The 27,467-nt window shown below is 49.6% G+C and overlaps 1 protein-coding gene and 1 long non-coding RNA gene across 2 annotated transcripts; one reads left to right on the top strand and one right to left on the bottom strand.

Moving 5' to 3' along the window:
• Positions 1–4,250: 4,250 nt before the first annotated feature.
• Positions 4,251–11,660, bottom strand: LOC130538656 (Krueppel-like factor 6). Its single transcript, XM_057056483.1, has 4 exons — positions 11,336–11,660; positions 8,924–9,494; positions 7,625–7,748; positions 4,251–6,896 (listed from the first exon to the last, which is right to left on the bottom strand). The coding sequence occupies exons 1-4, from the start codon at positions 11,435–11,437 to the stop codon at positions 6,845–6,847; spliced, it is 849 nt and encodes a 282-aa protein (XP_056912463.1). The 5' UTR covers positions 11,438–11,660; the 3' UTR covers positions 4,251–6,844.
• A 4,131-nt stretch (positions 11,661–15,791) lies between these two features.
• On the top strand, positions 15,792–26,733 carry LOC130538655 (uncharacterized). Its single transcript, XR_008953940.1, has 4 exons — positions 15,792–15,926; positions 16,024–16,089; positions 24,830–25,048; positions 25,294–26,733. It is a non-coding gene; the product is annotated as an uncharacterized LOC130538655 (long non-coding RNA).
• Positions 26,734–27,467: the final 734 nt, after the last annotated feature.

Here is a 27,467-nt window from a genome sequence, read left to right as displayed (position 1 = left end):
AGGACGACGCCAAACCCATCGCCGCGGCTCCGCTGACCCGCACAGAACTTCAGGGTTTAATGAGCAGCAAACGACGTGAAGAAGAAGAATAAAGCTCCTGCAGATTCACCAGGGTGATCGATGACTTCAGACATCTTCCAATTAATAATCGATACCAACGAGGTCACACTGCTGAATGACTGCTGGTTTATTAGCACCTCTGAGCATCAGGTGAAAGTAAAGGAGCGTTTTTAAAGGCAGGACCTCCACCAGCACCTCGTCCTCATTGAGTCCAGTCACAGAAACAACAGCAGCTTTTGTCTCTTGTCTGATTCTCTGGCAGAGTTTAAAACGTGTAACGCTGCTAAATTTAAGCGCCGGGAAAACATTCCCAGTGATTTGATGTTAAATACCTGCACGTCACGCTCGAAAAATTCATTTTGTCTGGTTAAAAGACTCAGGGTCACCTTGAGGACACAACAGCAGGCACGCAGAGCAGACTGCTGCTGCCAAAAACACTGTGCAGAGTTTAGGTTCAACACCCTTCTGTCCTCTGGGATGCTCAGACTCTTGAACAGATGGTTTAACGAGTGCAACTATTTCCTAGTTTAAGCAGCAAAATACTAAAGTGAGCGTCCGGTAGGTTGTGGGATCATTTACTTTGTGATTTTGGTGCCTCCAACGGCCTCAGATCTGATCCACCTCCAGCCTCAGGTTGGTTCAAGTCCCTCTGGTGGTGGCCAGTGGACAGGTAACAGCTGGTTACCTGAGCTGAGCTGAGCCAACCCACCCTGGGCCCCCACATCTGCTGCCTTTGACACACTCCTTGTCTCTGGAATATCTGGACCACGTTCTGCTGTCAACAGGGAGAGGGTGACCTGAGGAGGGGGGCCTCCTGTAGGCAGCAGTAGAAACACTGAACCGTATCTGTCCCCCCTTCCAGGACGTCCTGCTCAGCTGATGCAACACTGCTGCCGTCGATGACAGACTTTAAATCTGTTGACGAAGGCATCGAGGCGGGACAGGAACACAGATAGACTTGGTTCGCTGGCAAGCTAGAATCCTGCCTATGTGGCCCTGACAACATCTTGGAGAAGATCCCAGTCAGGAGTTACTCTGCAAACACTGGCACGGAGCCGCGCATGACGGCATTACGTAACCGAGGGGGGGGGGCTGAGCCGGGAGCAGTGGATTCCTGTCAGAGTTGAAAGTGCACTCTGGAAATATAATGGGCTCTTTTTATCAGCGCACTATAATAATGAGCTTGTTCATCACCCACAGGGGAGGGATGTGTGTGTGTGTGTGTGTGGGGGGGGGGTGAGGATGAGTGGGAGAGGAAGGCTCAGGAATGCCCATCCATCAGACACCAACCCCAGACGGAGACCAAAGCCCCGGCCCCCTAAAGCCCCCAGACCTCTTCATCACTGTCCACATGCGAATGGAAGCACCAGCAAGCGTCTTCCTATAGAAGCATTTCAACCCGCTCCAATTATATCGCCATTATAAAGAGACATAAACAGAGGCTGCGGAGCGTGTAATCCATCTAACAAGCTTTTTGTTGCCACACGTCCACAGAGAAGCGTCGTCAAGTGAAGGTTGGACACGTGAGCCAGCTGGATGGGAGCCGGACACAAGCGTCTCCATGGGTCCCCAGAGATCGATGAGGTCATCACACGAGGGTTCGTAATTTAAAGGATTACTTTTCATTTTGACGGGCTTTTATTTATCTTTTTGAAAAGATCTTGAGGTGATTTTTGTCTCCCGTGTCGGAAGCATCAGCGGGAATCCTGAAGCCAATTAAAACCAAAGAGATTTATTGTTGCAGTATAGTAACGTCTGTTGCATTTAATTGCCGCCTTCGCTGGAAGTGGGAGCATCAGCTAATTGCACGTATGTAAATGGAGCGCGGGGGCCAACAAAACGTCCATTAGCTCTTATTGCTGAATGTGTTCGCAGCCCTTCGTGTTTGACTGGATCTGGATGGAAATCAGGTTCCCAGGTGACGAAGACAGTCGTCCCCCTGCGGGGTCACTGACCTCCACTTTCCCTCCTGTTTAACAAGCAACCCCCACCCTCCGGGGCCACGGGACAGAGGAGCGGAGGAGGGGGAGGTGTGTATGTATACATATGTACATGCAGTGAAACCTGACTCTGGGGCAGATCTGGTTCTCCCGGTCGACCTTGAATGTCCTCATTTATTCCAGTGACGGCTCCGTATGGGTGGGTGGGTATGGACGCCTGCTGGAGCCCAGAGCTGCAGCTAAGACAGAACCGTGTTCTGGACCCAGTCCCACGTCCCATTAGATCTACAGTTTGTATGTACAGGAGTCAAGACACACATGCGCAGGGGCTGTTTACACCCGCGTGTGTGTGTGTGTGTGTGGGGGGGGGGTTAACTCAAGTACAGTCAAGGCTGTTTTCAGACGTTTGGACTGACTTCAGTGTTTTCAGAGGTCGCTGAAGCTGAAATTGAAATTGTCCCTGGAGTCTTTTATTATAATGAGTGGGTTTGCTGAGCTTCATTTCTCCTCTGCTGGTGAAATATGGGCCGTCGGTCACCTTCCAGCGTCCACCTGTCGGATTTCCAGCAGTAAAAGCATCCAAATGAGCGTTTCTCTTCTCCAACATGCTGCGTTAGGACAACTCTGACTCTTTAAACGCTGGGGAAACACACTTACTCTTCTCTGACTCTAGTTCACTGCAACACAAACCAAAATCTTCTTCGGATGCCTTTTGGGACTTTTTTTTTTAGTTGATGGACTAAATGTGGTGGGAAACTTCACTGCTGGTTCTTAAAGAACAATTCAAGTCTATAAATACCCTGAAGTAGTTCACTGGTAACTGTGAATAAGAGTTTGTTTCTAATGTTCTCTTCCAAGTATAATTCAGAGGAACGGCTCTAATTGTGGGCCCAGTGGGAAGCTTAATAGTATTTTAATGGAAAAAAGGCAACTGACTCATCCTCATGCATATTTCATCTATAAAATCTTCTTGTGTACACAGGCTAATTGACACTGCTGCAACATAAACTGAGATTGTTCCCAGTTACCCAGTCGCTTTAAAATTTTAAACTCAAATTTAACTGCACTAATTGCTGGAAGTGATCAAATCGTTTAATCAGCCCCCCCCCCCCCAGTTATTCTCTGTTTATCTCCTGCCTAACGCTACATTTATCCTTTTATATAGCACTTTTGGATTTGAGTGGAAACCCCAACGAATACATCTGTGAGGGAAAATCTTCATTTCAGGGCTTTGACTGGGCAGCCTGGCTGGAGCGGCACGAAAGCTGCCGCTCTTTGTGCTCGCAGGCGCAGATGAAGAGGCTTTTTGTCTGTGTCGTGTGCACAGCTCTTATCGGGGATTTGTTTTCGCCACAACTTAATTTGCATAAATTTCTTGGAGAGTGTGCGAGATGAAAACTCCCTGCGATGCTGGCCAGAGCAGGAGGGACAGATTGTCCACATTCCACCAATCAGCCCACTTGATTTGTTCTAATAGCAAACTTGGGATGAGCTCTGCAACTCCCCCCCCCCCATAGCACGTTTCCTTTATATAGAGGAAAATTTAAACTAGATCAAACACCACAGGGATGGTCCCCCGAGTCCCAAAACGCTGTAATATTATTTGAGGAGGCCGTTGTTGTTTTGACTCGAAGTCATATTTGTTCATGTTATCGTAACCTTGGAACGTTAATCAGTTCAATCACACAATCTTGATTTCAGCTCCACTGATGCAGACCCGGTCACCATGGTGACGTCATAAAATGGTGCCACAGCCAGCGTTCAGACCCAGGTCCTAAAGCGGCCTCGGGTGAAAAAGTGTAAAAAGTAAACAGAGAGAATGTCATCATCTGCAAACAAGCGGTGTTGACTCAGAGTTCAGAGCAGGTTTCTCCCAACCTGTTTACACAATCACGTGTTTCACGAGCTTGTGCAGCCTTCTCTAACCAAACATGTTACAGTCAGCTGTTCCCCATAAACCTGTTTACATGTTGAAGATTCCCACACGGCTTCTTCAGAAGCTTTTCCAGCAGCTAAACTCGCTGCTGCAGAGGGAGCGTTTGAAAAGAAAAACCCCCGTTTCTGCTATCATTGTCGTCATCTTTGATGTGAATGTGGGTGACTTTGGATGACCCGTGTGCTCCGATGCTAACTGGGACCCTCAGGAGAGGGAATAACAGGGATCCTTTCCCTGTGGGGGTCGACCCCTCAGCAGACGCTTCCTGGTAGAGTTTGGTCAGGAGAGACAGGAAGGGAAAAAACACATGCGGATGCGATCATTTGTTGTTTTTTTTATCGATTTTCCAATAAAAAATACATTCATACAGAAACTATTTTACAAAACAATTCCAAATGAAGAAAATCTTTGCCATAAAATAAAATATGCCATAAAGAAACAAAAATAGAGCATCATATTTTATCTCCATGTTTATCCAATAAAGACACTCTAAAGATAGGGCGTCTTTGTAGGTCTTTGAAAAATTCAGAGAAAGTCACATGACAAATAAAAATTATTTAACTGGGCACCGGAATGCAAAATTATTACAAATCAAATGTCCAGAACAACTTTTTTTCCCCCCTCTTGACAAAAATGACGATAGGCCACAGGTGTTTATGCAGTTGATGCCGTTGTTGAAACATACATTTGCTCTTCCTTTGTCCAGTGAACATAAAAAAAGAAGGATGCAGAATGGAGTGACTATTTTACAATAATTCTTCACCCTCTTGTCTTCATTGTTTCATCTTTAGAAACACACTGCATTTGGTTTTGGTCCCATACCTTTTCAAAATAGATGCTTCTTTAAAAAATTCTCTAAGTTTACAATGTACATCTTTGTATTTTTTGACATTTGACTCGGTGTGTGAACTTTCTTTAACAACGTCCGGCTTTAGGTTGTTGCCTGTGCGTGGCAGGTCTGGGAGGGGACGCTTAAACGATCCCCAACATTACATCCTCTCCACCATAAACAACACGTGAACCACTAAACCTCCAGAGAAAACCACGAGAACTCTAATTATGAAACAGAAGGGAATCATGTGGTGTCCAAAAGTGGTGAAAGGTGACTGAAATAATGACATGCATATACGAGACCCTTCTGATCCTGGTCTGGTGTCGGCTCAGCAGCGGAAGCAGACAGACCCCCCCCCCCCCCCAAACCTGCAGCCCAACGGGTCAGACGGGCTCGCGTACCATTTAGCCAGATCAGGGCCGCCTCAGCCTGAAGGCGGGACAAAAGACACAACATCCGAACAGACTCGGGATTAAGATTTTAAAGAAGATTAAGTCTGTCTCTTAACTTTCGGATGAGCGCGACGGCCGGAGTGGCCCGCTGTGCGGTTGGTCCTAATTTTGCGTTTTAGACATCGGACGAGAACATTTCTCCAAGATTCTGTACCTCTGAATGACACGCCACCTCATAATACACGGTAGTAAACCTTTATTAGATTGAATCGTCTTTTCAAGCTGCTCCACAAATCTCACAGGACTGCGGGTCATTTTAGGAATCCGTGGTTTCGGATCTATCGATAATTTAGATTAAACTGAAATGTAAAATAGCAATAGTCATTATCAAGGTTGTATGGATTTTTTTTTTTTTTTTTTTTGAGGAGTCTGTTTAGTGACAGAGGTCTGACTGTATGGATCAGGGCCTTTATAAAGCAATTCCACGATGCACGAGTGCATCTGCAACCCCGTCGTGTGTGTAAGAGAAAAAGAGATCTATTAAACAGGACAAGGCCACTTACATAAGGCATCAGTAAGGTCTACAGTGCATTTACAGATAGAACAAAAAAGCAAAGGTGAAGAAAGAATAGGAACCAAAACCCCACGATCCAGACAGTTGCCAAGCAATAGTGGTATCCCCAACACAGAAAAATGAAACCAACGAAACGACGGCCTTATGTGTTCTGTATTATATCATGACACTGAGTAATATGAAGGTAGCTGCACTCAAATGGAATTTTGTTGTCCTATAAGCAAACAAGTGAGCAACACATCCCCCGATCCCATGCAACTTCTGTAATAATGGCAATAACTGTTTGAGTACAACTGTTGATTTTTTTGTCTTTTTCTTAGAATACGGAGCTTACACAATGGACAACAAAATGAGCTTAATAGTGTGTATGTTTTGAGACGGGCTACATAATACATTGCACACTTAATAGCTGCACTAAACAAAACCGCCTCCCGTGTTTGAAATGGGAGGCGTAGTTCCACCTCCGGGCAGATAGGGGGTGCTCTCGACATGGTCACCCAGCGACCCCTGACTCCCCACCGCGGTCGACTGAGTTATACGTCACAGACAGAACCCTTGCATTCATTCTCAGTTAGCCCGCAAACATCCCCCGGAAAGCCTCCCTCGCCACCCCGCCATGCCTCTTCCACGCCATTCACGCGCAGTTCTACAACGCAAGCTCCATCCGCTCCATAAAGCCAGCACAGGCATCCAGTCGCAGGCACTCACAGTCCCCATGCGCACAGGCAAACATACTGTCAGTGGAGGAACAGCACCTCTGCGGAGTCCCATAATCCTCCGGGGGAACAAAAAAAAGCGTTGAACACCATACAGAAGAGTCTCTTCCCATCTTCTCCAAGCCAGATTTTCTCCAGTCTCTAAAAACGTCTTCAGGTCTTTGTCCGCCCTCCCGCTTCGTCTGTAAAAGCCTTTCAAGAGAAATCTCCACAGCGAGGTGTCGGAGGCACTAAGTATGGTGCAAATAATAGCCTGCTTCATCTTTTTTCCCACTGACTGGAACACAGCGGTGCCCCTGTTAACGCTCTCAGGACACACCGGCCTTGCTGATCCCCCACAGGTCAGGACAATCAACCAGAATCATCCCACAGAGCTCTCCACTCAGAGGCCATCTTAGATGTGCCTCTTCATGTGCAGCGCCAGGTGATCAGAACGGGAGAAACACCTGAGAAGAGAACACAGGGAAAAGGTTTAAGCTTTGGATGCGGGACTGTTGGAAGTTGGTTGTCCAGGAGGAGTCACACTGAATCAGGGGTCACGTTGCCCACTGACGACCACGTAAATCTACCAAACACATCATCTTCTGAGGACGAGACCAGCAAGACTCTGTTGGGGTCATTGGAAGACGTTGGCTGCATTCAGAACCTTTTTTTAGAACATTTGAACATTGTTCCTAAGTAAAGGTGACGATTACCTCTTTATCATTTCCCAGGGTTGAAGCTTAATTTAGTGGGCAGTGATGTAACCACATATATGTATGTATGTATACTGTATATACATCTAGCCTGTAGTGAGGGGGCAACACTGTGGTTTTAGCCTGATAACAGCTGTCCAGGTTGCGTCCCCCCTCTGGCTGAGTCTTTCCTGTTCAGCAACTCTTTCTGGTTCGACCTCTGGCTCAAATCTCCTTTCATCCAGCTCATTAACCTCGACCTCATTCCATAAATCTGCACGAGACCCACAATCTTCCCTCCACCCAAACATCTCACGGATGCAAAGAAATTTGCCTGTACAAGTGGGATCTTTGTGAGGGGAACAATGCGCGACACCGTTCAAGAGGGAAGCTGCACCCTGGCCTTTAGCCGTCAATATCATAAATGGGCGTGGAGTCATACGATCTCTGATCACGTGATCCCTCTTCCTGAATTTGCACGGCTCTTCCCACACACTCACCTGTCGCAGTGGCTGCATTTGAATGGCTTCGCTCCAGTGTGCTTCCTGAAGTGTCTGGTTAGCTCGTCGCTTCGTGCAAAGCGCCATTCACAGCCTTCCCATGAACACCTGTAGGGCTTCTCACCTGAAAGGAAACATACACATATATTTAGACTGTTATTTAGCAGATGTACACTTCCACAGGCATTCCACTGATACTTTGACCTTTGAACTCACACGGTCCACCCCTGCTCTCTAAATTCATACTGCAGAACGTTACCTAAACAAAGGTTTCGTTAATGCTAATGTTACAGAAAACACGTACATTTGCAGGCTGATGAGGGAAGACAGCCTCGTGGGTCTTTAAGAAGCTGCCCGACTAGACGACTTATGTAACAGGGGCCGTGCTTTGAGAAGGAAAACAGAGGCTGATCCTAATGATCCTGAAGGCTTTTCGCCATGTGGCTAACGCGGCCGGCAGTGGAATGTTATTTTCTTCTGCTGGCAAGTGTGTCAGTTTTGCAGAGGTCAAAGGTGAGGGAAAGTGCTCCCGCTGGAACCCTGGACCTCAGACCGCTTCTATCAGGTTCCCATTACTTCTGAGTCTTTTGTTTCTGCTTTTACTGTCAGTGCAAATGGCCGATTGAGCTCTTTCCCAGGAGGAAATGTGAGAACTGTTGATGTTTTCAGCATCCACGAGCTCTGAGAGCCGCTCGGACACAAAAGAGCATCCACCCCCCCCGTTCTTTCTCACCCTCCGTCTCCCCCCTCCCCGCATGAAGTCACGTTACTCTGTGTGAATTAGGTCACAGTGGAGGGCATTCCTTTTGACAAACTATTCAAAGTATGTCGTTTGTGCTCGACAGGAAGTTGATTGAGCCATTTTAGAGACGCTGAACTTTTTCACACATCTTATATAACGCACAGCAAATATAAGGGAGAAGACATTTGTCTGACTGGTGAGCAATAAGTCCACCCCCCTCAATTATTTTAAATGAGACTGAAAGCTCAAGTCGTTACTGGCAGCTGCGTTGAAGAGAAATCAGGAATCTGCTTCCCACCGACTCCCAGCTGCCAACGGCTCCGCCAACGCAACACGGCGGCGCCCAAAACCCGGACGCTTTAGCTTGGTGGCGCTGGGCGGAAATGTTGACAAGTCGTCTATCTTTGCTTAATTCAGATGAGCTTTCGCTCGAATATAAACGACGTTTGGCGCAGTTGCCGCGGCAACGGCGTCATGGTTTCATAGCCATCGCCGCCGCTGCCTCCACACTCTGGATATTTACATTACAAACGCAGCCGACTGTCAAACTGGTTTACCTGTGTGTGTGCGCTGGTGTGCTTTGAGGTGAGAGCTCTTGGTGTACACCTTTCTGCACCCGTTGAACTGACACCTGTGCACCCGCTTCCTGCCGTCAGGTGACGCCTCCCCGCTGGTCAGCCCTGACCTCTCCAGGCCCCCAGTCCTTATTTTCCCAGGAGAGTGCAACACAGTCTGAACCCCACTCCAGCCCTGGGTGACAGAGCCCTCCTTGCCCAGCTCAGGCGAGGACGGCGGCGTGCTGATGATGGCCGAGCCCAGGTCTTCACCCCCGTCTCCCAGAAGGTCAGTCAAAGAACTGGAGGAGAAGTCGAGGGTGGGGGAGAGCTCCTCCGAGCTGTCCGAGGCCTCGCTGCTGGCATCGGAGTTGAAGCCCATGGCGTCCAGGTGCTGGCTGTCCTGATTGTCTTCTTCGTCCTTGATGTGGGGGATCTTTGGGTCGGGCTCGTTTGACTTGTCCCCGCAGGCGAGCATCAACTTGCTCCACAGGTCCTCCTGGCTTTCAAATTTGAGGTCGGAGGCTGAGACGTAGGGCTCGCTCTGGAGGTACCTCTCCAGCTCCAGGCATGTCTGCGTGGAGGGAAGAGGAGATAGTGGTGAGCTGATGGGCACGCAGCGCCCGAGGCTGTAACACAAGGCTGGCCTTCAACGGGAAAGTCCCCAGAAGACCACAAACTCTAGCATTCTTTTAAACACGGTTTATTCTTAGCAGCAGGGGCAGCCGCAGGAGGGGGAAATGTTATAACACTGTAACACCACTGGCCCCGTTTCCTTCCTGCCTGCAGGAATGAAGGAAGACACAATGTCCTTTGCTGAGGATACTCAAGTCCGTTCTGAGCGTGCCCTCTGAGGCCATATCAGGGAAGATTACAAGCACCACGGTTCCTTCGGAGAGCTGGGAAGGACATGCATTATCATGCACGGTTACAGGGCCCACACTTGCACTGGTGTGTGCGTGCCTGCAAATGCATGCTGGGGGTGGGTCATGAAATTTACATATGCTACAGAGCCCCCCATCGGGTTAGGGAAGTGCTTGTAGATCTTTTAGATCTATCAATTATTCAGCATAATGTGGATTTAATAATGCATTTGGAGGCATAGCTAGAAATAACATAGCACACCAGGGACCACAGAGGAGGGAGGTCTGGTTCATGGGGGTCCATAAAAAGCCTGGCATGAATACTTCAGGAGCCACTGTGGATTGTGGGTTTATTTTTCTCTGGAAAGGAAGTCAGAGAGGTTCTTCCTCAGCCTCGCTGAGCCAGGACAGGTTTGAGGGGCACCAACAGCTGGGTTCTTACATAAAACAGGAAATATTAGCCGAGTCCCCAACTCCTGAGTGGTTTCGGAGACTTTTAAAGTGTCTTTTATTTTGTCCCAATGGCAAATGGAGGCACGAGACAGATACTTAAGAGCAAAAGGGCAGAATCTGAAACGACACGTCAATCAACTGTTGAGGAATTGATTAAAATGTCCTATTAGGCGCCGTGAGACAGGCAGAAAGATCCCGCGTTACTCCAGGAGCGGATGGAATTTAAAGGGACCACAACTTGTCACAAACACGCCTTCTGTCTAAAATAGGAGATTGTGGGAACGCTGTAGTAATTTGGTAATGGGGAGAATGTGTTCAAGACAAACGCCTCTTGTCAGCAGAGTTGGCTGGAATCCCTGGCGAGCTTTAAATGCCTGGGAGGGCGACTTGGCCCGGAGCCCGTCCAGATCTCAGACTGGAGAGATAGAAAAGGAGCGCAGCGCACTGCCAGTTCATTTCGTTCTCCAACCCCAGCAAAAAAAAAAGGGAAGAAACCAAAAGACAGAATGACGCATGCAGCTCGTTTTCTGCAGAAAATTCAACTGTTCGAAGCAAAGTGGAAGAGAAATCAGCTTCCCTGTCACCATGTCACTCACTCGCTGTGTGCGTGTGCGCGTGCACACCGCTGAACCAGAGAGAGGGCAAGAACGAGAGAGAGGAAGGTGGAGGGTGTACGCGCAGAGGCGCAAAGCGCCCATTCAGTCGCTCAATCTCACGCGTAATTCACCAGCGTGGCGCAAAATGTGCTGAAAATGACAGTCAAACACACGCGCGCGCGCGCGCGCACACACACACACACACCCCTGTGCTCCTGCTCTCAGCCTGGCAAAACTAAAGCTTTTGCTGCCGTGCACCGTGCACCGTCAGGGAGATGACAACGGCGGTAAATGTGTTGCACAAGTTCCTCCAGAAAACAACAAATCTTTCCGTCCAAACGCGGAGGTGCGTAAACATGGTCGGCGCGCGCACGCCTCTGTCAATACGAGCAAGTTTTCCAGACATAAACGCGCATTCCTTGCAACTTCCACACTGCCGTGCGTGTGCGCGCAGTCGATCTGTCAAAGTGCGCATCTACTGAGAAAAGAAGAAGTGCCGTTACCTGCTGCCAGTACTCTTCCAGAGACGGTAACGCTGAAAAGTATCCCGTGTCGTGCACAATCTGGAGCTCCTGGAAGATGCTACACATAGGGATGACATCCATTTCACTCCCAGGATGCAGCCACAAGTAGAAGCGAAGTGGAGAGGCGAGCAGGCGCGCGGAGTTGGGAGCGGAGCTGGGCTCTCGGCTGGATTTGCATATATGATGGTCGGGAAAGTGCGCTTCCAGTGGAGGGTTTGAGCGTGTGACGCACCGAGAGAGCGCACAACACCGAACTCTCCAAAAGTGTCAGCGCACTGTCAATTTCCCCCCCGATTCAAAATTACAGGCAAGCCCACCCCCATGTGATTACATTACGTTTCACTCTGTGGCCCAATCGACGCGCGGGCGCGCAGCACCCGCCTACCGGGCCCGCGCCGTCCAATGAGGGGCGAGAGGCGCCTCGTCCTGTCCGCCGTGGTTGGCGCGCGGCTCGCAGCGTCTGCGGCTGCCATTGGGCGGCACAGGCGCTATTTTTAGAGCGCTTTATAAACGCGGCGCCGCTTTCTCCACCTCTCCACTTCTCGCCGAAACAAGGAAGTGGAGCTCCGTGCGTGTGTCAAATGTGAGCGCAGCGGCGGCGGGGCTGCAGGAGCGGCCGCCGCTGGCGAATCTGGCCCCGAACACACACGTTTTGCTCAAAGTTTGGCGTCTGTAAAGAAAGACACCATGATTCGGTGAATATTCTGTGCGCCACTCGCGCACGCGCAACTGGACGTGCAGTTGCGTGTGCGTAAAATTCTCCTCAGACGGATTCTGATCCATGACGAGGCAGGAGGCAGAAGCAGATTTAACCTGCATGAAGTTAGAACAGCGGTAGTTTCCTCGCGCTGCGCTCCCGCCTCGTCGCGTGCTGCAGCCGACTTCGACTTGAACTTTTTTTTTTCCGTTTTGAATCACGAGGCCGCAGCGAGCAGAGAAGAATCCGAAATAAAAGCGCGGGTGATCAAGTGCTTTGCAGTGATTACCCCCCCCATCACACAGGCGCATGAATATTTATCAGGGGTAATAAGCCTGCACATTGATCTATGACGAGGTTTATCTCCTCATCACGTGATCTGCTGTGCCATCTTGTTAGCATAAAAACATTTGTCAAATGTCACATCTGCTTTGTGAAATAAAACAGTTGCTTTGGTCGGGGGGGGGGGGGTCTGAACCAGTCAGACTTTAATTTTGTGCAGGTGACGCGAACTTCCACCTCAGCAAGTGTGATAAGAAATATTAATTAGCGCGGCGTTGCTGCTCTGTTTCAGCTGTCAGCATCTTCAGCGTCTCCTTTAATCTGACTCCAAATCAGCCAAACTGCTGCGACTAAACTCTGACACCGAACAGGAGGGTAAAAGCACTCATCTGGTTGCATAAGATCTGGGCTAAAGTTGAATTCAAGCAGAACAACGGCGGCATTGACGAGTTTAAAAGGCAGGCGATGTGACAAACAACATATTTAGAACAGAGCGCCATTGTTGGAGCCATCAGCCGGAGCGGTGGAGCGCCTCCACCAGCCAGTCTCTTTTGTTGGAGATCTCAGCTGTGGGCACATTGGCGGCTCCCTGCAGCATCACGTTTTGTCATGAGTCGATGGGCTTCAGGGATGGAGAGTTTCTCCTCTCCAACAGCCGATAAATAATACAAGGGAAGAGTCATGCTTCTCTAAAGATGATGATTCATTGTCCAACTTACAAGCAGCACAGAGACTAAAAGCACATTATAAAGTTGGAAATGAGATCATATTTCTGTCCTAGTCTTGAGGTAACCCATTGGACCCCCGGCTGTGTGGGATGACACGCTAAAGCTAATGGCTTTGGTGTCTGCTGACTAACAAACTAATGGTCTAATTCCCATCTTGTGATCAGAGTTCAGTTTGGATTTTCACCTCATCGCTTGCCTGTTTTCTTCTGGATCTGAACTCTCATAGAAGTAGAAACTGTCATATTTTCTTGGCTTTAATGGATGTGAAAAAAAACCATTCTGTTGGAATGAGTGCTGAGCTACAGCGCCCTTAGCTAGCTCTCATTTCCTCCCCGAAGTGCTCAATATGCCTGTCTGTCCATCCACTGTAGGTGATATAAATAGCCCAGAGTTTCTCACATGGACAACTGGGCTGGTCCGTAGGTCAAACCCGAGAAGGACTGTCATCGCGGAGACCGGGTTTCACCAAAATTGAGGAACTGGAAGTAAACTCTGTCCAAATTTGTCATGTGAGCTCTCTCGCTAGCATTACATAATATAAGCAAAGCTGTGCCAAACAAGACCTGTGCACATTATTGCCCAACTAAAATAAAACCCACGCATCAAGATATACGGCAGTAAAGAGGGTCAACCTGCTGGACTCTGGTTGTCATTCGCTGCGTGGCCCAATCAGCTGAAACCAGGGTTACGATTCCCTGCTAACCTTTTTTCTTTTCATTTGCCAGTGTTGGTACCCTCCGCGTGCGTTCGTCTTCTCTGACACCGTCGGCACACAGTTGCATCACTGCTATTTGAAGAATGCGGCCACCTTAACAGCCAGTGTTGTTAAAAAAACAAAAGAAGCGCTTGTGGTCTGTCGCTGTGCTGCCCTCCGAGACTCTGATACGTTCCACTCAAATTCCTGCAGATGTTTTCCTGTTAGCCTGTGTTGGCTTCTCCAACCACGGAGATGAGTCACGGGACCGTATAGATCTGGTGCAGTTGCCATGTAACTGTGACCGATGTTAGCGGCAATGCACGTGGGATGTTTGTCTGTGGCAGCATGAATCCATGGCAACAAAATAATGAGCGTAAACAGCGCGGCGATAAACAGCAGCGCTCTGCACCGGCCGGGCTTCGTTTATGGCCGTGTGTGGAGACGCCACTCTGGAGTGGGATTCAAGGATTACATTCATAGACAACTGAGGAGCAAAAGACGAGAATTTATATCAGAAAGTCAGAGCATTGCAAGCAAAATATAAAAGTACGTTTATTTATTTAGAGACGATGAAGCCGGGGTTCTTTGAGCCATAAAGGTTTCCACTCCTGACACTGGAGAAAAGAAGATAGCTTGGTGATAAAAAACAAAAAACCAAAAAACACTGTCTATTTATGTGTTCTGGGAGATAACCTGCAAACTAATGGCACTTCTTCCTTTCTTGCAGTACCGCACATACCTGAGGGGGCGACAGTGAGTCGACCACACCAGCGTTATTCTAAATGTGAGGTTTCAGTAGACATGCTAATGCTAATATCAGAGTTACTCGTTTTCTCTGTATCTCGGAGCAGCTCCCAGTTCTTATTCTCTGTGAACTCATTGACCACATAAACAGTCACTCTGCCTGAAGTGTGTCGGTCCCGTCCGCAGCTCTGTCCTGCACCTGAACGCCTCTTCGGGCCAGTGAAGGATGAGAGAGGTGACTTTTTAGCTAAGATATTCAGCGTGTGGCACCCCCAAACGGCCTGGCACTCCAACCTAATTGCGATGCAAAGATATTCAGAGCGATGAAAGTACAGTATCTGCGAGAGGAGGCAGAACGTGTGAGAGCCTGCGGAGTGACGCTGCAGCCACAAACAAGCGGAGTTAATGCGATTGCTGCGTTGCATCACATGTCTCAGCCGTCGCCTGCTCTGATGCAGTGCAGATGAATCCCAATCATAAGACCCGAGTCCTTCAGCAGAAACAGCGTCCCTCAGATGCAGAAGTGTTTGGAGAAGCCAACATATGATGGGAGGGGGGGGGGGGGGGGGTCCTCTCCACCTCTTCAGCAGCCCCCTGAAGTGCTTTTCAACAAGGTCTTTGAGTCCCACAAGACTGCAAATGAGCCCGTTAGATTGACGACAGCTGAACATCGATAAGCAGCATAACGAGTGTAAAAACCCAGATACGTTAATGGTTATGTGGATATTAATTCTTGAATAAAGGGGTACACAAGCACAGACCTCAGGCGGAGGCGCTCATTTCATAGCCCGGCTGGATGGGAGATAAGGCTTCCGTGTGTGATAAGGCCCGTTTTGGCTGAATGTCATTTGTCCGTCCCGGCTGTTGAGCTCAACTTTAATTTTAATGGCAATAGCTGGTTTATGCTAATATTAGGGGGAAGGGCAACGTCGTTGGGACACAGCCAAAGTCTTTGTCTGGAGACGGAGGTGACTGGGACGTTCACTACAACAGGAAGTCTAGCGTCACTCCCCTTTTGCTTCATTCATAACATGAAACCAAAAGCCAGAAACAGGTTTTCAGCAGCTCTGAGGCCTCCGTTCCGGCCCTGGCACCCCTCCTCTCTGGTCCTGGTCTTTGCTGGCGTTCCCTCCGTGTTGCGGATGTTTGTGCTCCGCAGTGATCATTCCTACTTTCAGGGAATCTTGATTGGTTTTCCAGAACCTGCAGCAGTTAATCACCATCCAAGCTAATTACAACAAATCCTGCATCAAACGTGGTTCTGAAGAGCAGTCTGAGGGGAACCTGCCGGGCTGGAGATCGGTTGGGATTGAGGTGTCTCCGGTAAACTGGTGATGCAGGGGAGTTTTCCCACAATCCCCCTGGTGACACAGCGAGAGGTCAATGTTAATGGGCTTCCCACATCCATCTGCTGTACATTAGGTGAGTCACGATTTCACGTCTTCGCACCATGTGACATCCCAGCGACTGGGGGCAGGTTGTGCTGACCCGACTGCACCCTGTCCACCGTTTCCTGTAGGTTGCACGCCGCGTCTCCGGGGAGCAGTAAAGCAGCAAACCGCCAGAGTGGGAGAGGAAATGAGAGGTGAGCGGATACGGGAGTGGACGGGCAGCGTGAGTAGCTGCATGTGTGGAGAGCTTTTAGGTGACGTAACATCTTGTGGGTCCACCACTATCTGCAGGATCCAGTCGCCGAGCGCTGGAAGTTGGCGTGACTGCATGCTGCTTCTGTCTGATGGTCGTTGAGCCGCCACCAGCCTGGGAAACCCAGAAGTGCTGCAGCAAATGTATTGATGTGCTAATGAGATGCTGATGTCATGTGGGAACCTCGTACAAGGTTCTGAAAAAGGTGCCTCCTCTGGCAGCCCCACAATGCGCCCGCGAGCAGCAGCTGAAACCGGAACCTCGGCCCTGCACTCAGACGGGATGAAACCGTAGAGGTTCCTCTTCCTCTTGTTGAGGAAGTAACGCCATTAAAATACCACCAAACAAATGAGCGATAAAAGCAGCAGAAGGTCCAAAAAAAGGCTTCCTCACAGCTGCTAACACTGATTATTAGAACCAGAATTATGCAGCAACGGCAGATCTTCACCAGCGGATATCTACCAACGATGCCAACGTGGTCAACAAATGGCAGATTCCAGAGTGAATGCTCCTTCTGTCTGGGCTGAGGGAGAACGGGGGGAAGGAGATGCTGGGAGGGCACCGGTCTGCTTGAACACACTCCTGTGGCGCTCTAGTCATGCAGTTGCTGTAGAAGAATAGGAGCAAACCTGCAAATCAACCAGCCATTGACTGAAGAAGAAAACCCAGGGTGGCCAGAGAGACTCTGGCTCAGGAGCGTCCGTCTCAGCTGATGACTGAGTCACTTTCTCGTGACTCGTTTTCCATGGAAACAGAAGCTCCAGTGTACCTTGACCAATAGACCATAAAGTGTTTCATTCTGCTGAATTTCTCTGGTTTGGGATGAGGAGATCAACATCCTGAGCTGAAGAACTGCACTCCTGATCAAGATAAGATGGGACGTCTCCAGAAGAGGCTGGGGAGCCGCAGGGTCACGCGTTTGAACCTTGTGAGGAACAATCAGCGCGACGGATTCTGAGCGTTTCAGCAGTCACGTTAAAACCGATAAAGTGAGTAATGAGGGAACAACCTTCTGAGGGGAACCTCCCAAATACCAAAGCAGCTGACGCGTATCTGCAGCCACAGCCTGTCCAGGGAAACGTGGCTTCTGCAGGGACGAGGGCCATCAAGGTCCCTGAGGTCATGTGCACTGGTGTGTGAGCGGAGCTTCCTCATGAGTGTGATGCTTGTCAAACCCCAACTGAGGCCCCACTGTGGCCTGGTGTCAAAGGTCGCCCTGTACGTCTCTGGGTCCTCTCCTGCTCTCCACCACTGTGATGGTCTCATTGCTCACCAGCTACTGGGCCATCACCAGCTCATGGGCCACCACCAGCTCATGGGCCATCACCAGCTCATGGGCCACCACCAGGTCCTGGGCCACCACCAGCTCCTGGGCCACCACCAGCTCCTGGGCCACCACCAGCTCCTGGGCCACCACCAGTCTCCAGCCTCCTCACCAGGTTTGAGTTGGTTGGAAATGAGGTTGAACAAGCATCGGCTCTAACTGGGAAGACTGGGAAAAGATTCCTGCTGACGTGAAGGAAAAAGAGGAAACTCCGACCGCGTCCGGGAGAGACGGCCAACAATCAGTCCCGTGTGAACGCGCCAATGCGTCAGACGTGAAGGAAAAAATGTAAAAGATAAAGTATTGATTTCAGTTTAGGGCAGCGGCGGCGTTATCAGCAGCGAGCGCTGAGGTCAGTCCTTTTATTTTAGCTTCGCTTTCAGTCTGTAGATTTATCACCTCCGATGAATCTTAAAGAAAGAGAGATTAATTGACTGCTGATCCTCGGCGGAACAGCCGACTCACTCCAACGTGAAATATATGGACGATATCAGCCCGCGCTTCCACGCCAACGTAAACAAAAGCATCCAGGGCTAATCCCATGGAAACGGGGTTCCCCCTCATATCGACATTCACATCCGCTCAAATGTTGAACCGTCTTTAAATTCACTGTTGGTCTGTTCCACTTTTGGCAACTTTAAGACGGTAAAGAGAAAAAAAACCATCTATATTGTCTTTCGGCTTGTTTTCTGCCATCAAATTAACCCGCCAACGGTCTGATAAGAGTCTAACGTGCGTCGGAGCGCCCGTCATCGCCACAGCGGGGACGGTTTCCAACGACAGGCTCAATTTGACTCCTCATCTCCGTTATGGACCCGCCGCTTATAGAGCACGTTGAATTAATGAGCCGACACATCAGAATCTCGGCCTAACAAAGCAGAAATAAAAGAGATGAGAGCAGGTCTGAAAGGAGTCGGCTGCACCTTGGGACGGTTACGAGCGTACGATATGAATGAGATATGTTCAGGCTCTGTTAATTCTGCTAATGTACTAAAAAACGATTTCTCCGTAATGGCTCGTGTTCCCCCGCTCCGCTGCATCATCCCAGGCCCAGTTGCTCGCCGTATTTCTAAATTGAGAGTCGGTACTTACCGCACACATAAAACCTACTATTTCAGCGCGTTAGCTAGCAGGCCGGATCGCCACGTGCTCCATTTTCGTTAATCATTTTGTTCCTTAAATGTGCAGCCGAGTGAGGCCAAATTAAAAACGAGCTTTTGTCGGCACGCAGAGCTAAAACGGTTTGTGGGTTACAAGAGCGTGCACGTACGGGCCGAGCGGAACACATCCTGTTATTCACGAGAGGAAGGAAGCAGCCGGATCGACACAAATGGGAAATACTGAGGAGACGCGCGAACTGATCGGAAAAACAGGTCGTGGAAACGCGGAGCAGCGAAGGATGTGGCAGCTGTGCAACGGAGAGCGAGACGGAGGCTTCGTGCGCTCCGGGTCCTCGTGCACCAAACCGAAAACACGTCAGGGCCGGCTCAGGCGCTTTCATTAAGGTTCCACATCCTGCCAGAGGAAATGGTTAAAGTAGACGCGGTGAAGCCCCGCCTCCCCGGTGCCTCACTACCACCAGTTACACAGCAGAGCCGAGAGGGGTCAGGAAGGACCATGGGGGGGTGATCACTTTCTGTGGACCAGACATCAGATCCTGAGGAGGAATTCATCCCATTAATAAGAATCTCCTTAAAATCTTTGTTTTATTATTCTGCTCTGGGATGGTTCTCCTCTCAAACCGTGGCGGTTTCTTCTTTTAATGCCAACCCACAGGGAGGGGATCCACCTCGCTGTCAGCGTTGGCCAGCAGCTGAGTCTGGCACGTCTGGGGGGGGGTCATCATGTTTTCCTGCCCTCGTCCTCCCACACAGCCCGGCCCCGGCAGCTGTGAATGTGATGATAGGAGCGACTGACCCCACCGGACCCTCCGTGACCACCCCCATGTCTAATCTCCACCGCGGCTGCCATTCTGTAATGTGAACAAACAGGAACGTGACCTCTTCCTTCCCACTGTACCCCAGACTTGGAATCCAGCCCCTCCTTCCTCCCCTGTCCGAAGGGAATCCTGCACATTCCACATCCTGACCGACTCGTGCAGAATCTCCTGAAGTCTTGTGGAAGAATTAAACCAGAGAGATCGAAATGAAGTCGCTGAGAACACCAAAAAAAGCTTCGATTTGCTTATGAGAATAGTTTGGGAATATCCTGGAATTCCCTGACAGCCTGGAAAAGTGCCTGACGTGTCAGCAATAATGAGCGAATGAATCCTCCCTGCTCCTGAGAGTCGGAGCTGGGCCACAAGCTCTCTTCAGTGGCGCCATGAGTGATGTTTTCCTCGGGCTCTGATGGTCCCTCTCAAAATTACACAGTAGGAATTCTGCAGAATATCAGGCCGCTCATCCACGTCAGTCGGGAAACCCCCCCCAGTACGGATGCATGCCTTCCTTTACAGAGGAGCAGCTCTCTTTTGGTCACATGCTCGTGAGCGTATGAATCACTCCAGTGCAAACAGTGAATGAGAGAGCTCAGCGGGAATAATAGAGCTGTATTTACACGAGCTGTGGGTTATAATGCCGGGGTAATCTTGGGCGGTGTGACTCACTCTGGCCTTTAACATGGAGTCGCTGCAGCACACACACACACACACACACGCACGCACGCACACACACACACCGTCATGTCGGACTGCTAGAGCCAACACAGTGTTTCTGATGTTTAGAAAGAAAACAGCGTGGCATTCCAAAGCAATGCATGCTACAGAATATCTGGCCCTGGGGAGTGTGTGTGTGTGTGTGTGTGTGTGTGTGTTCATTCATCTGAGGGAGTTTGAGTCCCTCACATAAAAGTTTTTTGATCTTTCAAGAAGAATGATAATGATTAGTGTTTGCACTTCAGCTCACAACAGCCACACTGATAATGGTCATTGTGTGTGTGTGTGTGTGTGTGTGTGTGTGTGTGTGTGTGTGTGTGTGTGTTTGTGCTTGCAACATACTGAGCCCTTAAAGCTGCATTCTACTAGCTAAGTGAGGACATTTTGGCTTGTCCTCACAACATCAAAGGACCGTTTGAGGGTTTAAAACTGATTTAAGGGTTGAGGTCGGAATTGGTCAGGGTCAAGGTCAAGGTCAAGGTCAAGGTCAGGGGTAAAGAATTATGGCTATGAATGTCCTCACAAAGAAAGGACTACAAGTGTATACATGTGCTTTGGTGTTGTGCTCCCTCTCGTGCAGGCAGGCTAAGTGGGGATGGTTGGATGATAGATGATGTGAAGAAACTCCCACTGAGCAAAAATCCAACTGTAAACAGTTTGGACAAGAGACCAAAAGACTGTCGAGGCCTTTTTTTTGCCACTTACTGTCTCTGTTAAACATGCAAGATTCAACACAAAGTGGATTTCGAGGAGATTGAAACACTGATATCAGGCTAAACACACTAATCACCATCAGTGAGCGCTAATTAGCACGGAGGAACATTCACCTTGTGAACCACCTCACAGCCAATCCACCCACAGCGGAAAATTCATTTTCTGACTCCTGCGGTGGTGTCACATGGTGTTACCCACAATTCAGCGTGAGGACAGTGCCAAAGGCGTACCGGGCCAGTCTGTCACTTTGTCCCAGTTCCCTGCTCCGTCCGCACCAGAGCGTGCGCCCGTGTTGACTCTTGCACCTTCAGAGGTGTCAAACGATTGGGATGACACATTTCAGCGCCCAGCGCGCTCCGCTCACATCCCATCTTCTTCGGAAAGTCGAGGACAAAACCTTCCCGTCTTTATTCGGCATTGCTAACATATGGAGTCTGACAGTTGTTCTAGCTAGGACGGTAAATACAGACACAACGGTTGCAGGTTGGTTATAGAACCGCGGGCAACCGGCCGTTCAGGTCCCTACTGTATTAGCTTAAGGTGCAGAACCACAGACCAGGGTCGTCCTTCGTTAATCAGAGTCTGTACGTGTAAAACAAGCGAGCGTGCACACGGAGCATGTGGTGGTCGGGGGCTGCCAGGACAGATCAGCACAGGACGGAGTGACACCGGTGGCGGGTTAATGACACAAGCCTCAAGCTGTTCTCACACCTGCCATAGATCTGTCTCATTCACACTGACATTAACATGGAGGACGGGAGCCCAACACACAAAACAGGTCATGCAACACACACACACACACACACACACACACACACACACACGGATGGACGGCCCCCAACACTGAGAGCAGAGGCAGTTAAATAGGACAGCTGAGATTGAAGAGACGATGATCAAATGTTGGGATTTGATGGATGAAGTTCCACAGAGAAGCTTCATTAAGGGGCTCCAGTGACGCAGGGACACCGTGGAGCCGGACGACACAACCGTCCGGCCTCCACCGCGCAGCGGCCGCCCTCCAATTACTCATCATCATTTCCACACACAACTGCTCGGTACACACCCTCCACACACAACCTGACTCTCGCAATTAGTACCATTGAGTCACGCAACTGTAATTTGTCGTTTCTACGAACAGGTAGTGTCACCAGTTGATTGCGAAACAATGACCTCACTCACTTCCTGTGACACAGGAACAATGACTTGTGCGTTAGCACGTTAGCCTGTCTGCTGAAGCTTCCTCTGCACATTGCATCAGGTAAAGTCACTTCTCATCTCAAAGGATCTGTTGGGACCTGCCAACAGTGGTGAAGCTAATGCACGTAGGCATTTAGTGGGGTTGACCCTGGGCAGTGACCTTGTCAGCGCTACATTTATTTACTTCCATCTGATGGAGTAAAGTTCAGGTCTGTTGTAGCACGCTGTGATGGACCTGCGAGCCCTGAAGGTTGCCGTCTGTCTCCTGCCCCAATGACCCCTGGGAGGAGTTATAACCCCCTTGGTGCGATTACAGAGGAGAAGCTGATTTCACTGAAAAGTTGCACTTGGGAAAAATGCCCGACGTGGCGGCCTTCATCATCGACATCCTCGTCGTCGATCTGCTCCTCTGAGCCGTCGGGGAACGTCCTTCAGAACAAGGAGAAGGCACATCCGCATCGGCTGAGAATTCCACAGGCTTATTTTCAGTCCTCCCAGAGTTTGGACGGACTTTTTGTTTGAGCGAGTGAGACGGAGCCGTCTGCAGCCTCCCGGAGACGAGCTCTGCAGCTTGAGGTTGTGGGTGTTATTCATCATTCAGTCGCTCTCAAACGCGGTCTTGCCATCTGCTGAGGTCAGCGTCTTGGCGAGGCACAAACGGGCGTGCTTTATGTGGAAATCTGAGTTAGACCAACTGAAACTTGGAGACAATTCTCAGACGGTAAAAGCCCATTTAAAACGGCCGGTGGCTGCTTGTGCTGATGCCCACGTACACCGAGCAAAAATGCAGTTAACGATTGGCGGCGTTCCGACTCACAACAAGGGAAAAAGTTCCCTGAATTTCTCTGTTACAGTAAACCTTGGAAGCGGAACCTTCCGCTCCTGCCGGCTGTGGCGCGCTGGCACGCCTCAGCTGTGTATTCGGAGTTCACTGAGGTGTTTTACTACAGATGGTGGGAGCTGGAAGAGCTGGGAATCCATCACGCATCTGCTGGTCTGCTGCCGGAGCGCCGTTTAATCTGTTCCATGAGAAAATCTCTGTTGTCGTAGTAGCGAGAGCCAACCGAGCCAAGTTCTGGCTGAGCTACTTGAGGACAAAGTTATGTAACGCCCCCTCTCCCCCACCCCTCCCTCCCTGTGTGTCACCCCATGTTCCCCTTAGTCAGGGCTTTTTTTTCCCTTTTGTTCTCTCTGGTTTTGGAACATTTGAGTCCATCTTGCTTTCCAGACCCTCTTGACTCTGCGTGTTTTTGCTTCGCCTTTGTTGAGTTTTAGGACTCCTGAAGGAGCAGCAGCTCCAACCGGAGTTTGCAGAGCACAACAAGCTGTTACGTAAGAGGGGACGGCGCGTCCACGTCCACACTCGCTCTGCACGTACACCTCGATCGCTGCTGCACAGGTGTGTCACAACATGTTCAGCGCAGAGTGAAGTAATGCAGGAAGAAGAGCTGAAGGAAACTGCTGCCTTGGGATTTAAGTGAACAGCAGAACTAGTCCCAACGTTCCGATTAACACCTGAAACCCAGAATTGTCCTGTTTTGGCTTCAGCTGCCCTCACAGATGGAAATAAAATGACTTGTTTGGGTTCCACGACTCTGCTTTTACTGGCTTCCGCTGTTTGTGTCACGTGTGACGGTCCTGCCGGAGACATGTGGTTTTGTTTAGGATGCAGCGAAATCAGCAGAACGCAGCAGGACTGAGAGGCCCGGAGCCCCCGCGCCGCCCGGGCTGCTGCAGAACCTCGTCCCTTGGCAGGTTTCTCTCTGCACATTGTGATGAAATCACGGACAGCAACATTGATCAAATGGGTTTGTTGCCGTAAAGGCAGCGGTTTGTAGGCAGACAGCTGCTCCGTGGGCGCAGATATCCAATGCTTACCTCATTATCTGCGGCCCTCATCCCGCCACGCTTCCATTTCGGTTTGCTGCTGCAAGACAAACTTAGCAAATGCAAGTTTAACGAGGGCGGCTGTGCCTACTGCAGCGAGCAGGGACTCCGTGCGGTTTTGGAGAAGACTCGGGAGGAAATATTTGGGCTGCGATGAGCAAGAGTTTCATTTTGGTGTAAAACAAACCTTTCAAATAAGAGGCGTAACGCTGTCAGGAGCGGGGTTTGATCTCCAGAGGCCACCCTGACAAAGACGGACTCAGACCCCACAACTAAAAAGCTTCACCAAACATGGAAGTCCAACCCCGCTGCGCCTTTCCTCCATCAACACCAGAAGCAGAGCTACAATTACTTGTTCCACTTCTTTTTCTGCTTACAGTAATTGAGAAGTTGAGAGTAAATAAGCTCATATTTTGTGGTCTGGCCTGTCAGCATTCGTTTGAGGAAGGTTTAGCGACAAAATCAACAAGATTGTACAGGGAGGGTAAATAAGAAGTGGCCGTTTTGCTGTTAAAGTACTTTTAACGGCTTTGATGGGTTTTATTGTAAAGTTGAGCTGCAGTCTAACAAACTGCTCAGATACCAGATACGTTACTGTGGGTTTATTTTCTTTAGCTCTACCTTAAATAACGTTAAATGTGATAAGTGGGGGCTGAAGAAATGCTCCTGACTGGACAATGAGATGGTTCATACTGTGTTTCTTCACTGCTGCCTTTGCTGTTCTAATCAAATCGTCGACTTTTTAGCCTTCATTATTTCACCACATGTAAAGTCGTCACCAACAGCGGAGTTTCTCTCTCTTAGCTGGGAATTTCAGCCATTATAATGACACATTTCCTGACCACAGACAGAGCTGAGCTTACATCCTTCTTCACTCAACGCGGATCTTCTGTGTGTTCATTTCAGAGTCCCAGAGCCGACAGAAACCTCCTCTAAACGCCGCTGCCGAGACGCGCGGCGCCTTTACTGGCACTGATGCGAGCTGACGTCCCCGCTGTTACACACCATCGGCTGCTGAGGGACGCTGGGGTTCACGTGGACAGCCGCCTGCTGTCAGGTCCATCTGTGTGGGACGTGCTGCAGCTTCTGGACCCCTCGCCTGTGGAGGAGATGGATTCCTTACAGGTGCCTGTGCCAGCACGGATTAACAGCCACACACACACACACACACACACACACACACACACACACACACACACACCAAAGAAAGCAATAATATTAGCATTATGATTATTATTAGACTGCTTCCTCTTTTATACGCCAGTCATTATCTCTGCTTTTCTCCCATCATTTAAATATTAATGACATGTTTTATATATGCAGCGGTGAGCAGACGGTAGTGTGTAATCATGAGTTCCTTTTCCCTGCAGGCGCTACCTGCTGGCTCGGAAGGGGAGCTGGTGGAATCGGCTGTAGCCTTGTCCACTTTCCCTCGAATGGGGATGATGGGATTCTACTTCCTGGTTTGAGTTGGAGCTGCGTGTTGATACTGAAACAGTGAATTCATCTGAAACCATGTGGAAATGCATCCTGAACGCAGTGAAACATGTGTGAGAGCTGAGTGACACAGATCACCGCTCTGCAACAGAACCAAGGCGTCAACTTGTCTTAATGATCCATGAAATACTGCAGCGGCGCTGACGCCTCTCGCGGCTAAAGCTCCTGCTAATCCTGGGTGGAGTCTCGCCGTGCTGGAGTAGATGTGGTTCTCATGAGCCTTAAAATGTCTGGTATCGGTGTTGTCATGTACAGACACCTGTGACTTCAAGCACGAACATGACGACGGTCTTGCCAAACAATGAACGAAAACCAGGAAGTGATGTCGTCACGCTGATGACTCAACCGGGCAGTTGCCCAACATACACTCGCTTCATATGGCGTTTTAAATGAATGCAATGTCCATGTTTCATGTTTCATGTCCGCAATAGTGCTCGACTGCAGGCGGCCCTTGTTGAAGATAAGGTTAGCTTGTGCATCTGTTGCAGCAGCGTTAGCTTAGCATCATCGCCACGACTGAAACCGATCACATTTAAGGGACCATCTGCATTTAAAAAGAATATTCATGAAAACTGCAGAAGAAAGATCAGGATTTGTTTATCACAGCCTCTTGAATTTGCCAAGTATTGGGTACGAGGGGGGGAATCTCTTGGTGTGTGAGGGCCTGATAGACAAGTGCAGACTGGATCCGATGAGACATGCTCTTTATGAGAATTGGAATGATTACTTCAGTGCTACAGATTCATTTTTCCCATGGCTCGGATCCAGCTTCTGTTATTAGCTGTGGTGTAATGTGGGCCTGTCTGCCTGTGTCTGCAAATCCCTGAGAAACACAAGCCGAGGTGTTGGTGAGAGAGTGTGTGTGTGAGTGAGAGAGAGAGAGACTGGTGCAGGAACCAACATGCTGCAGCCTCCCTGACATGCATGGGATTTGGCCTCAGTCTGCATTTGACCGCGAGTGCAACATTATTCCAGCAGCTCGGTATTTGCCCCGCAGTCGGAGCAATGCTCAGGTTCTCTCTCAGCCTGGCTTCAGCCAGTTACATTTCTGAGGAGTTCACACACATGTTGACAGCTGACGGTGCGTGATGCGTGCACTGCTTCACATGCACATTATAGTCATCCGTCCACCACGTGCGTGATGGCGAGCGTTCAGCCCACTGAGTCAGGTTCAAACCATGTCCACCCCTCCTTGATGAGCCTGTTTTCAGATGGAAGCCCTCCAAACATTTCTTTCCTATCTCTCTATCAAACAGCTCTTTGGCGAAGGGCTCAGAACAAAAAGGAAAAGAAAACAGGGCATTCAGATTGTGTGAAACAATTCAGCTTGTCACCTCAGGGATGCCCCGGCTCTGATAGTGCGAACCGGTTCTCCTGTGCAGACTTGAGCAGCTAATTCATCTCCAAAGAGCTGCAGGCTCTTCTGCCGGTGCTCTCAGCCCTTCACCCTCCTCCACTCACACGTGTGCTTGTACAGTCATGCACTGACAACAGGCGAGTGGATGGAAGGTTCATTTGTAAAAATGAAGACACGACTCCTCTAAGCAGGTGCCCTCAGAAGTTGCCTCTGGTTTATAGTTGCTGTTACGCAACAACCCCACAGGAGATTAAAACTGCAGATTCCACATCTTTAAAAATACTCTGACTAAAGGCAAGTAAAGGCTGCGACAGCAAAACCTGAAGAGCAACTGCTGTTGTTCACATGGTTGGTTATTTTTTGCTCTTAATTCTCGGAATCAAAACAGAAGTATTAAATTTAACGCAGCAGCAGCAGCAGCTTTTGTCGACGTGCTGCAGCCAGGACTTCATCGCTCCTCACTCCTGAGATCTTCTACAGCCTGGAGAAGCAGACTGGGGCTTCCTCTGGTTTCCTGAAGGAGGACTTGAAGTCCCCGTTTGGTATTTCCACATGTTCACCAGCCGTTGGGTTTCCCAACCAGTCCAGATTTAAAAGTATTCCTCCAAACCAAATCCTAAAATCCTGCTCAAATCACCCGACGTGATTGGATGTGCATGTTTGCACGAGTCAAGGCGAAGGTGCACGTTT

This window comes from Takifugu flavidus, chromosome 15 (genome assembly GCF_003711565.1).
Source record: "Takifugu flavidus isolate HTHZ2018 chromosome 15, ASM371156v2, whole genome shotgun sequence".
Taxonomy (NCBI): Eukaryota; Metazoa; Chordata; class Actinopteri; order Tetraodontiformes; family Tetraodontidae; genus Takifugu; species Takifugu flavidus.
Note: the sequence above shows the minus strand (reverse complement) of the source record. Positions and strands in the feature narration are given on the sequence as shown.

Bases quoted from the DNA above. Each gene is read 5' to 3' on its own strand.
- LOC130538656 (XM_057056483.1), bottom strand. From the start codon at position 11,437: ATGGATGTCATCCCTATGTGTAGCATCTTCCAGGAGCTCCAGATTGTG. The intron at 7,749-8,923 runs GTAAACCAGTTT...GTTTCCTTTCAG, and splicing joins ACACCAGCGCACACACACAG to GTGAGAAGCCCTACAGGTGT. The intron at 6,897-7,624 runs GTGAGTGTGTGG...TTCTCTTCTCAG, and splicing joins AAATGCAGCCACTGCGACAG to GTGTTTCTCCCGTTCTGATC.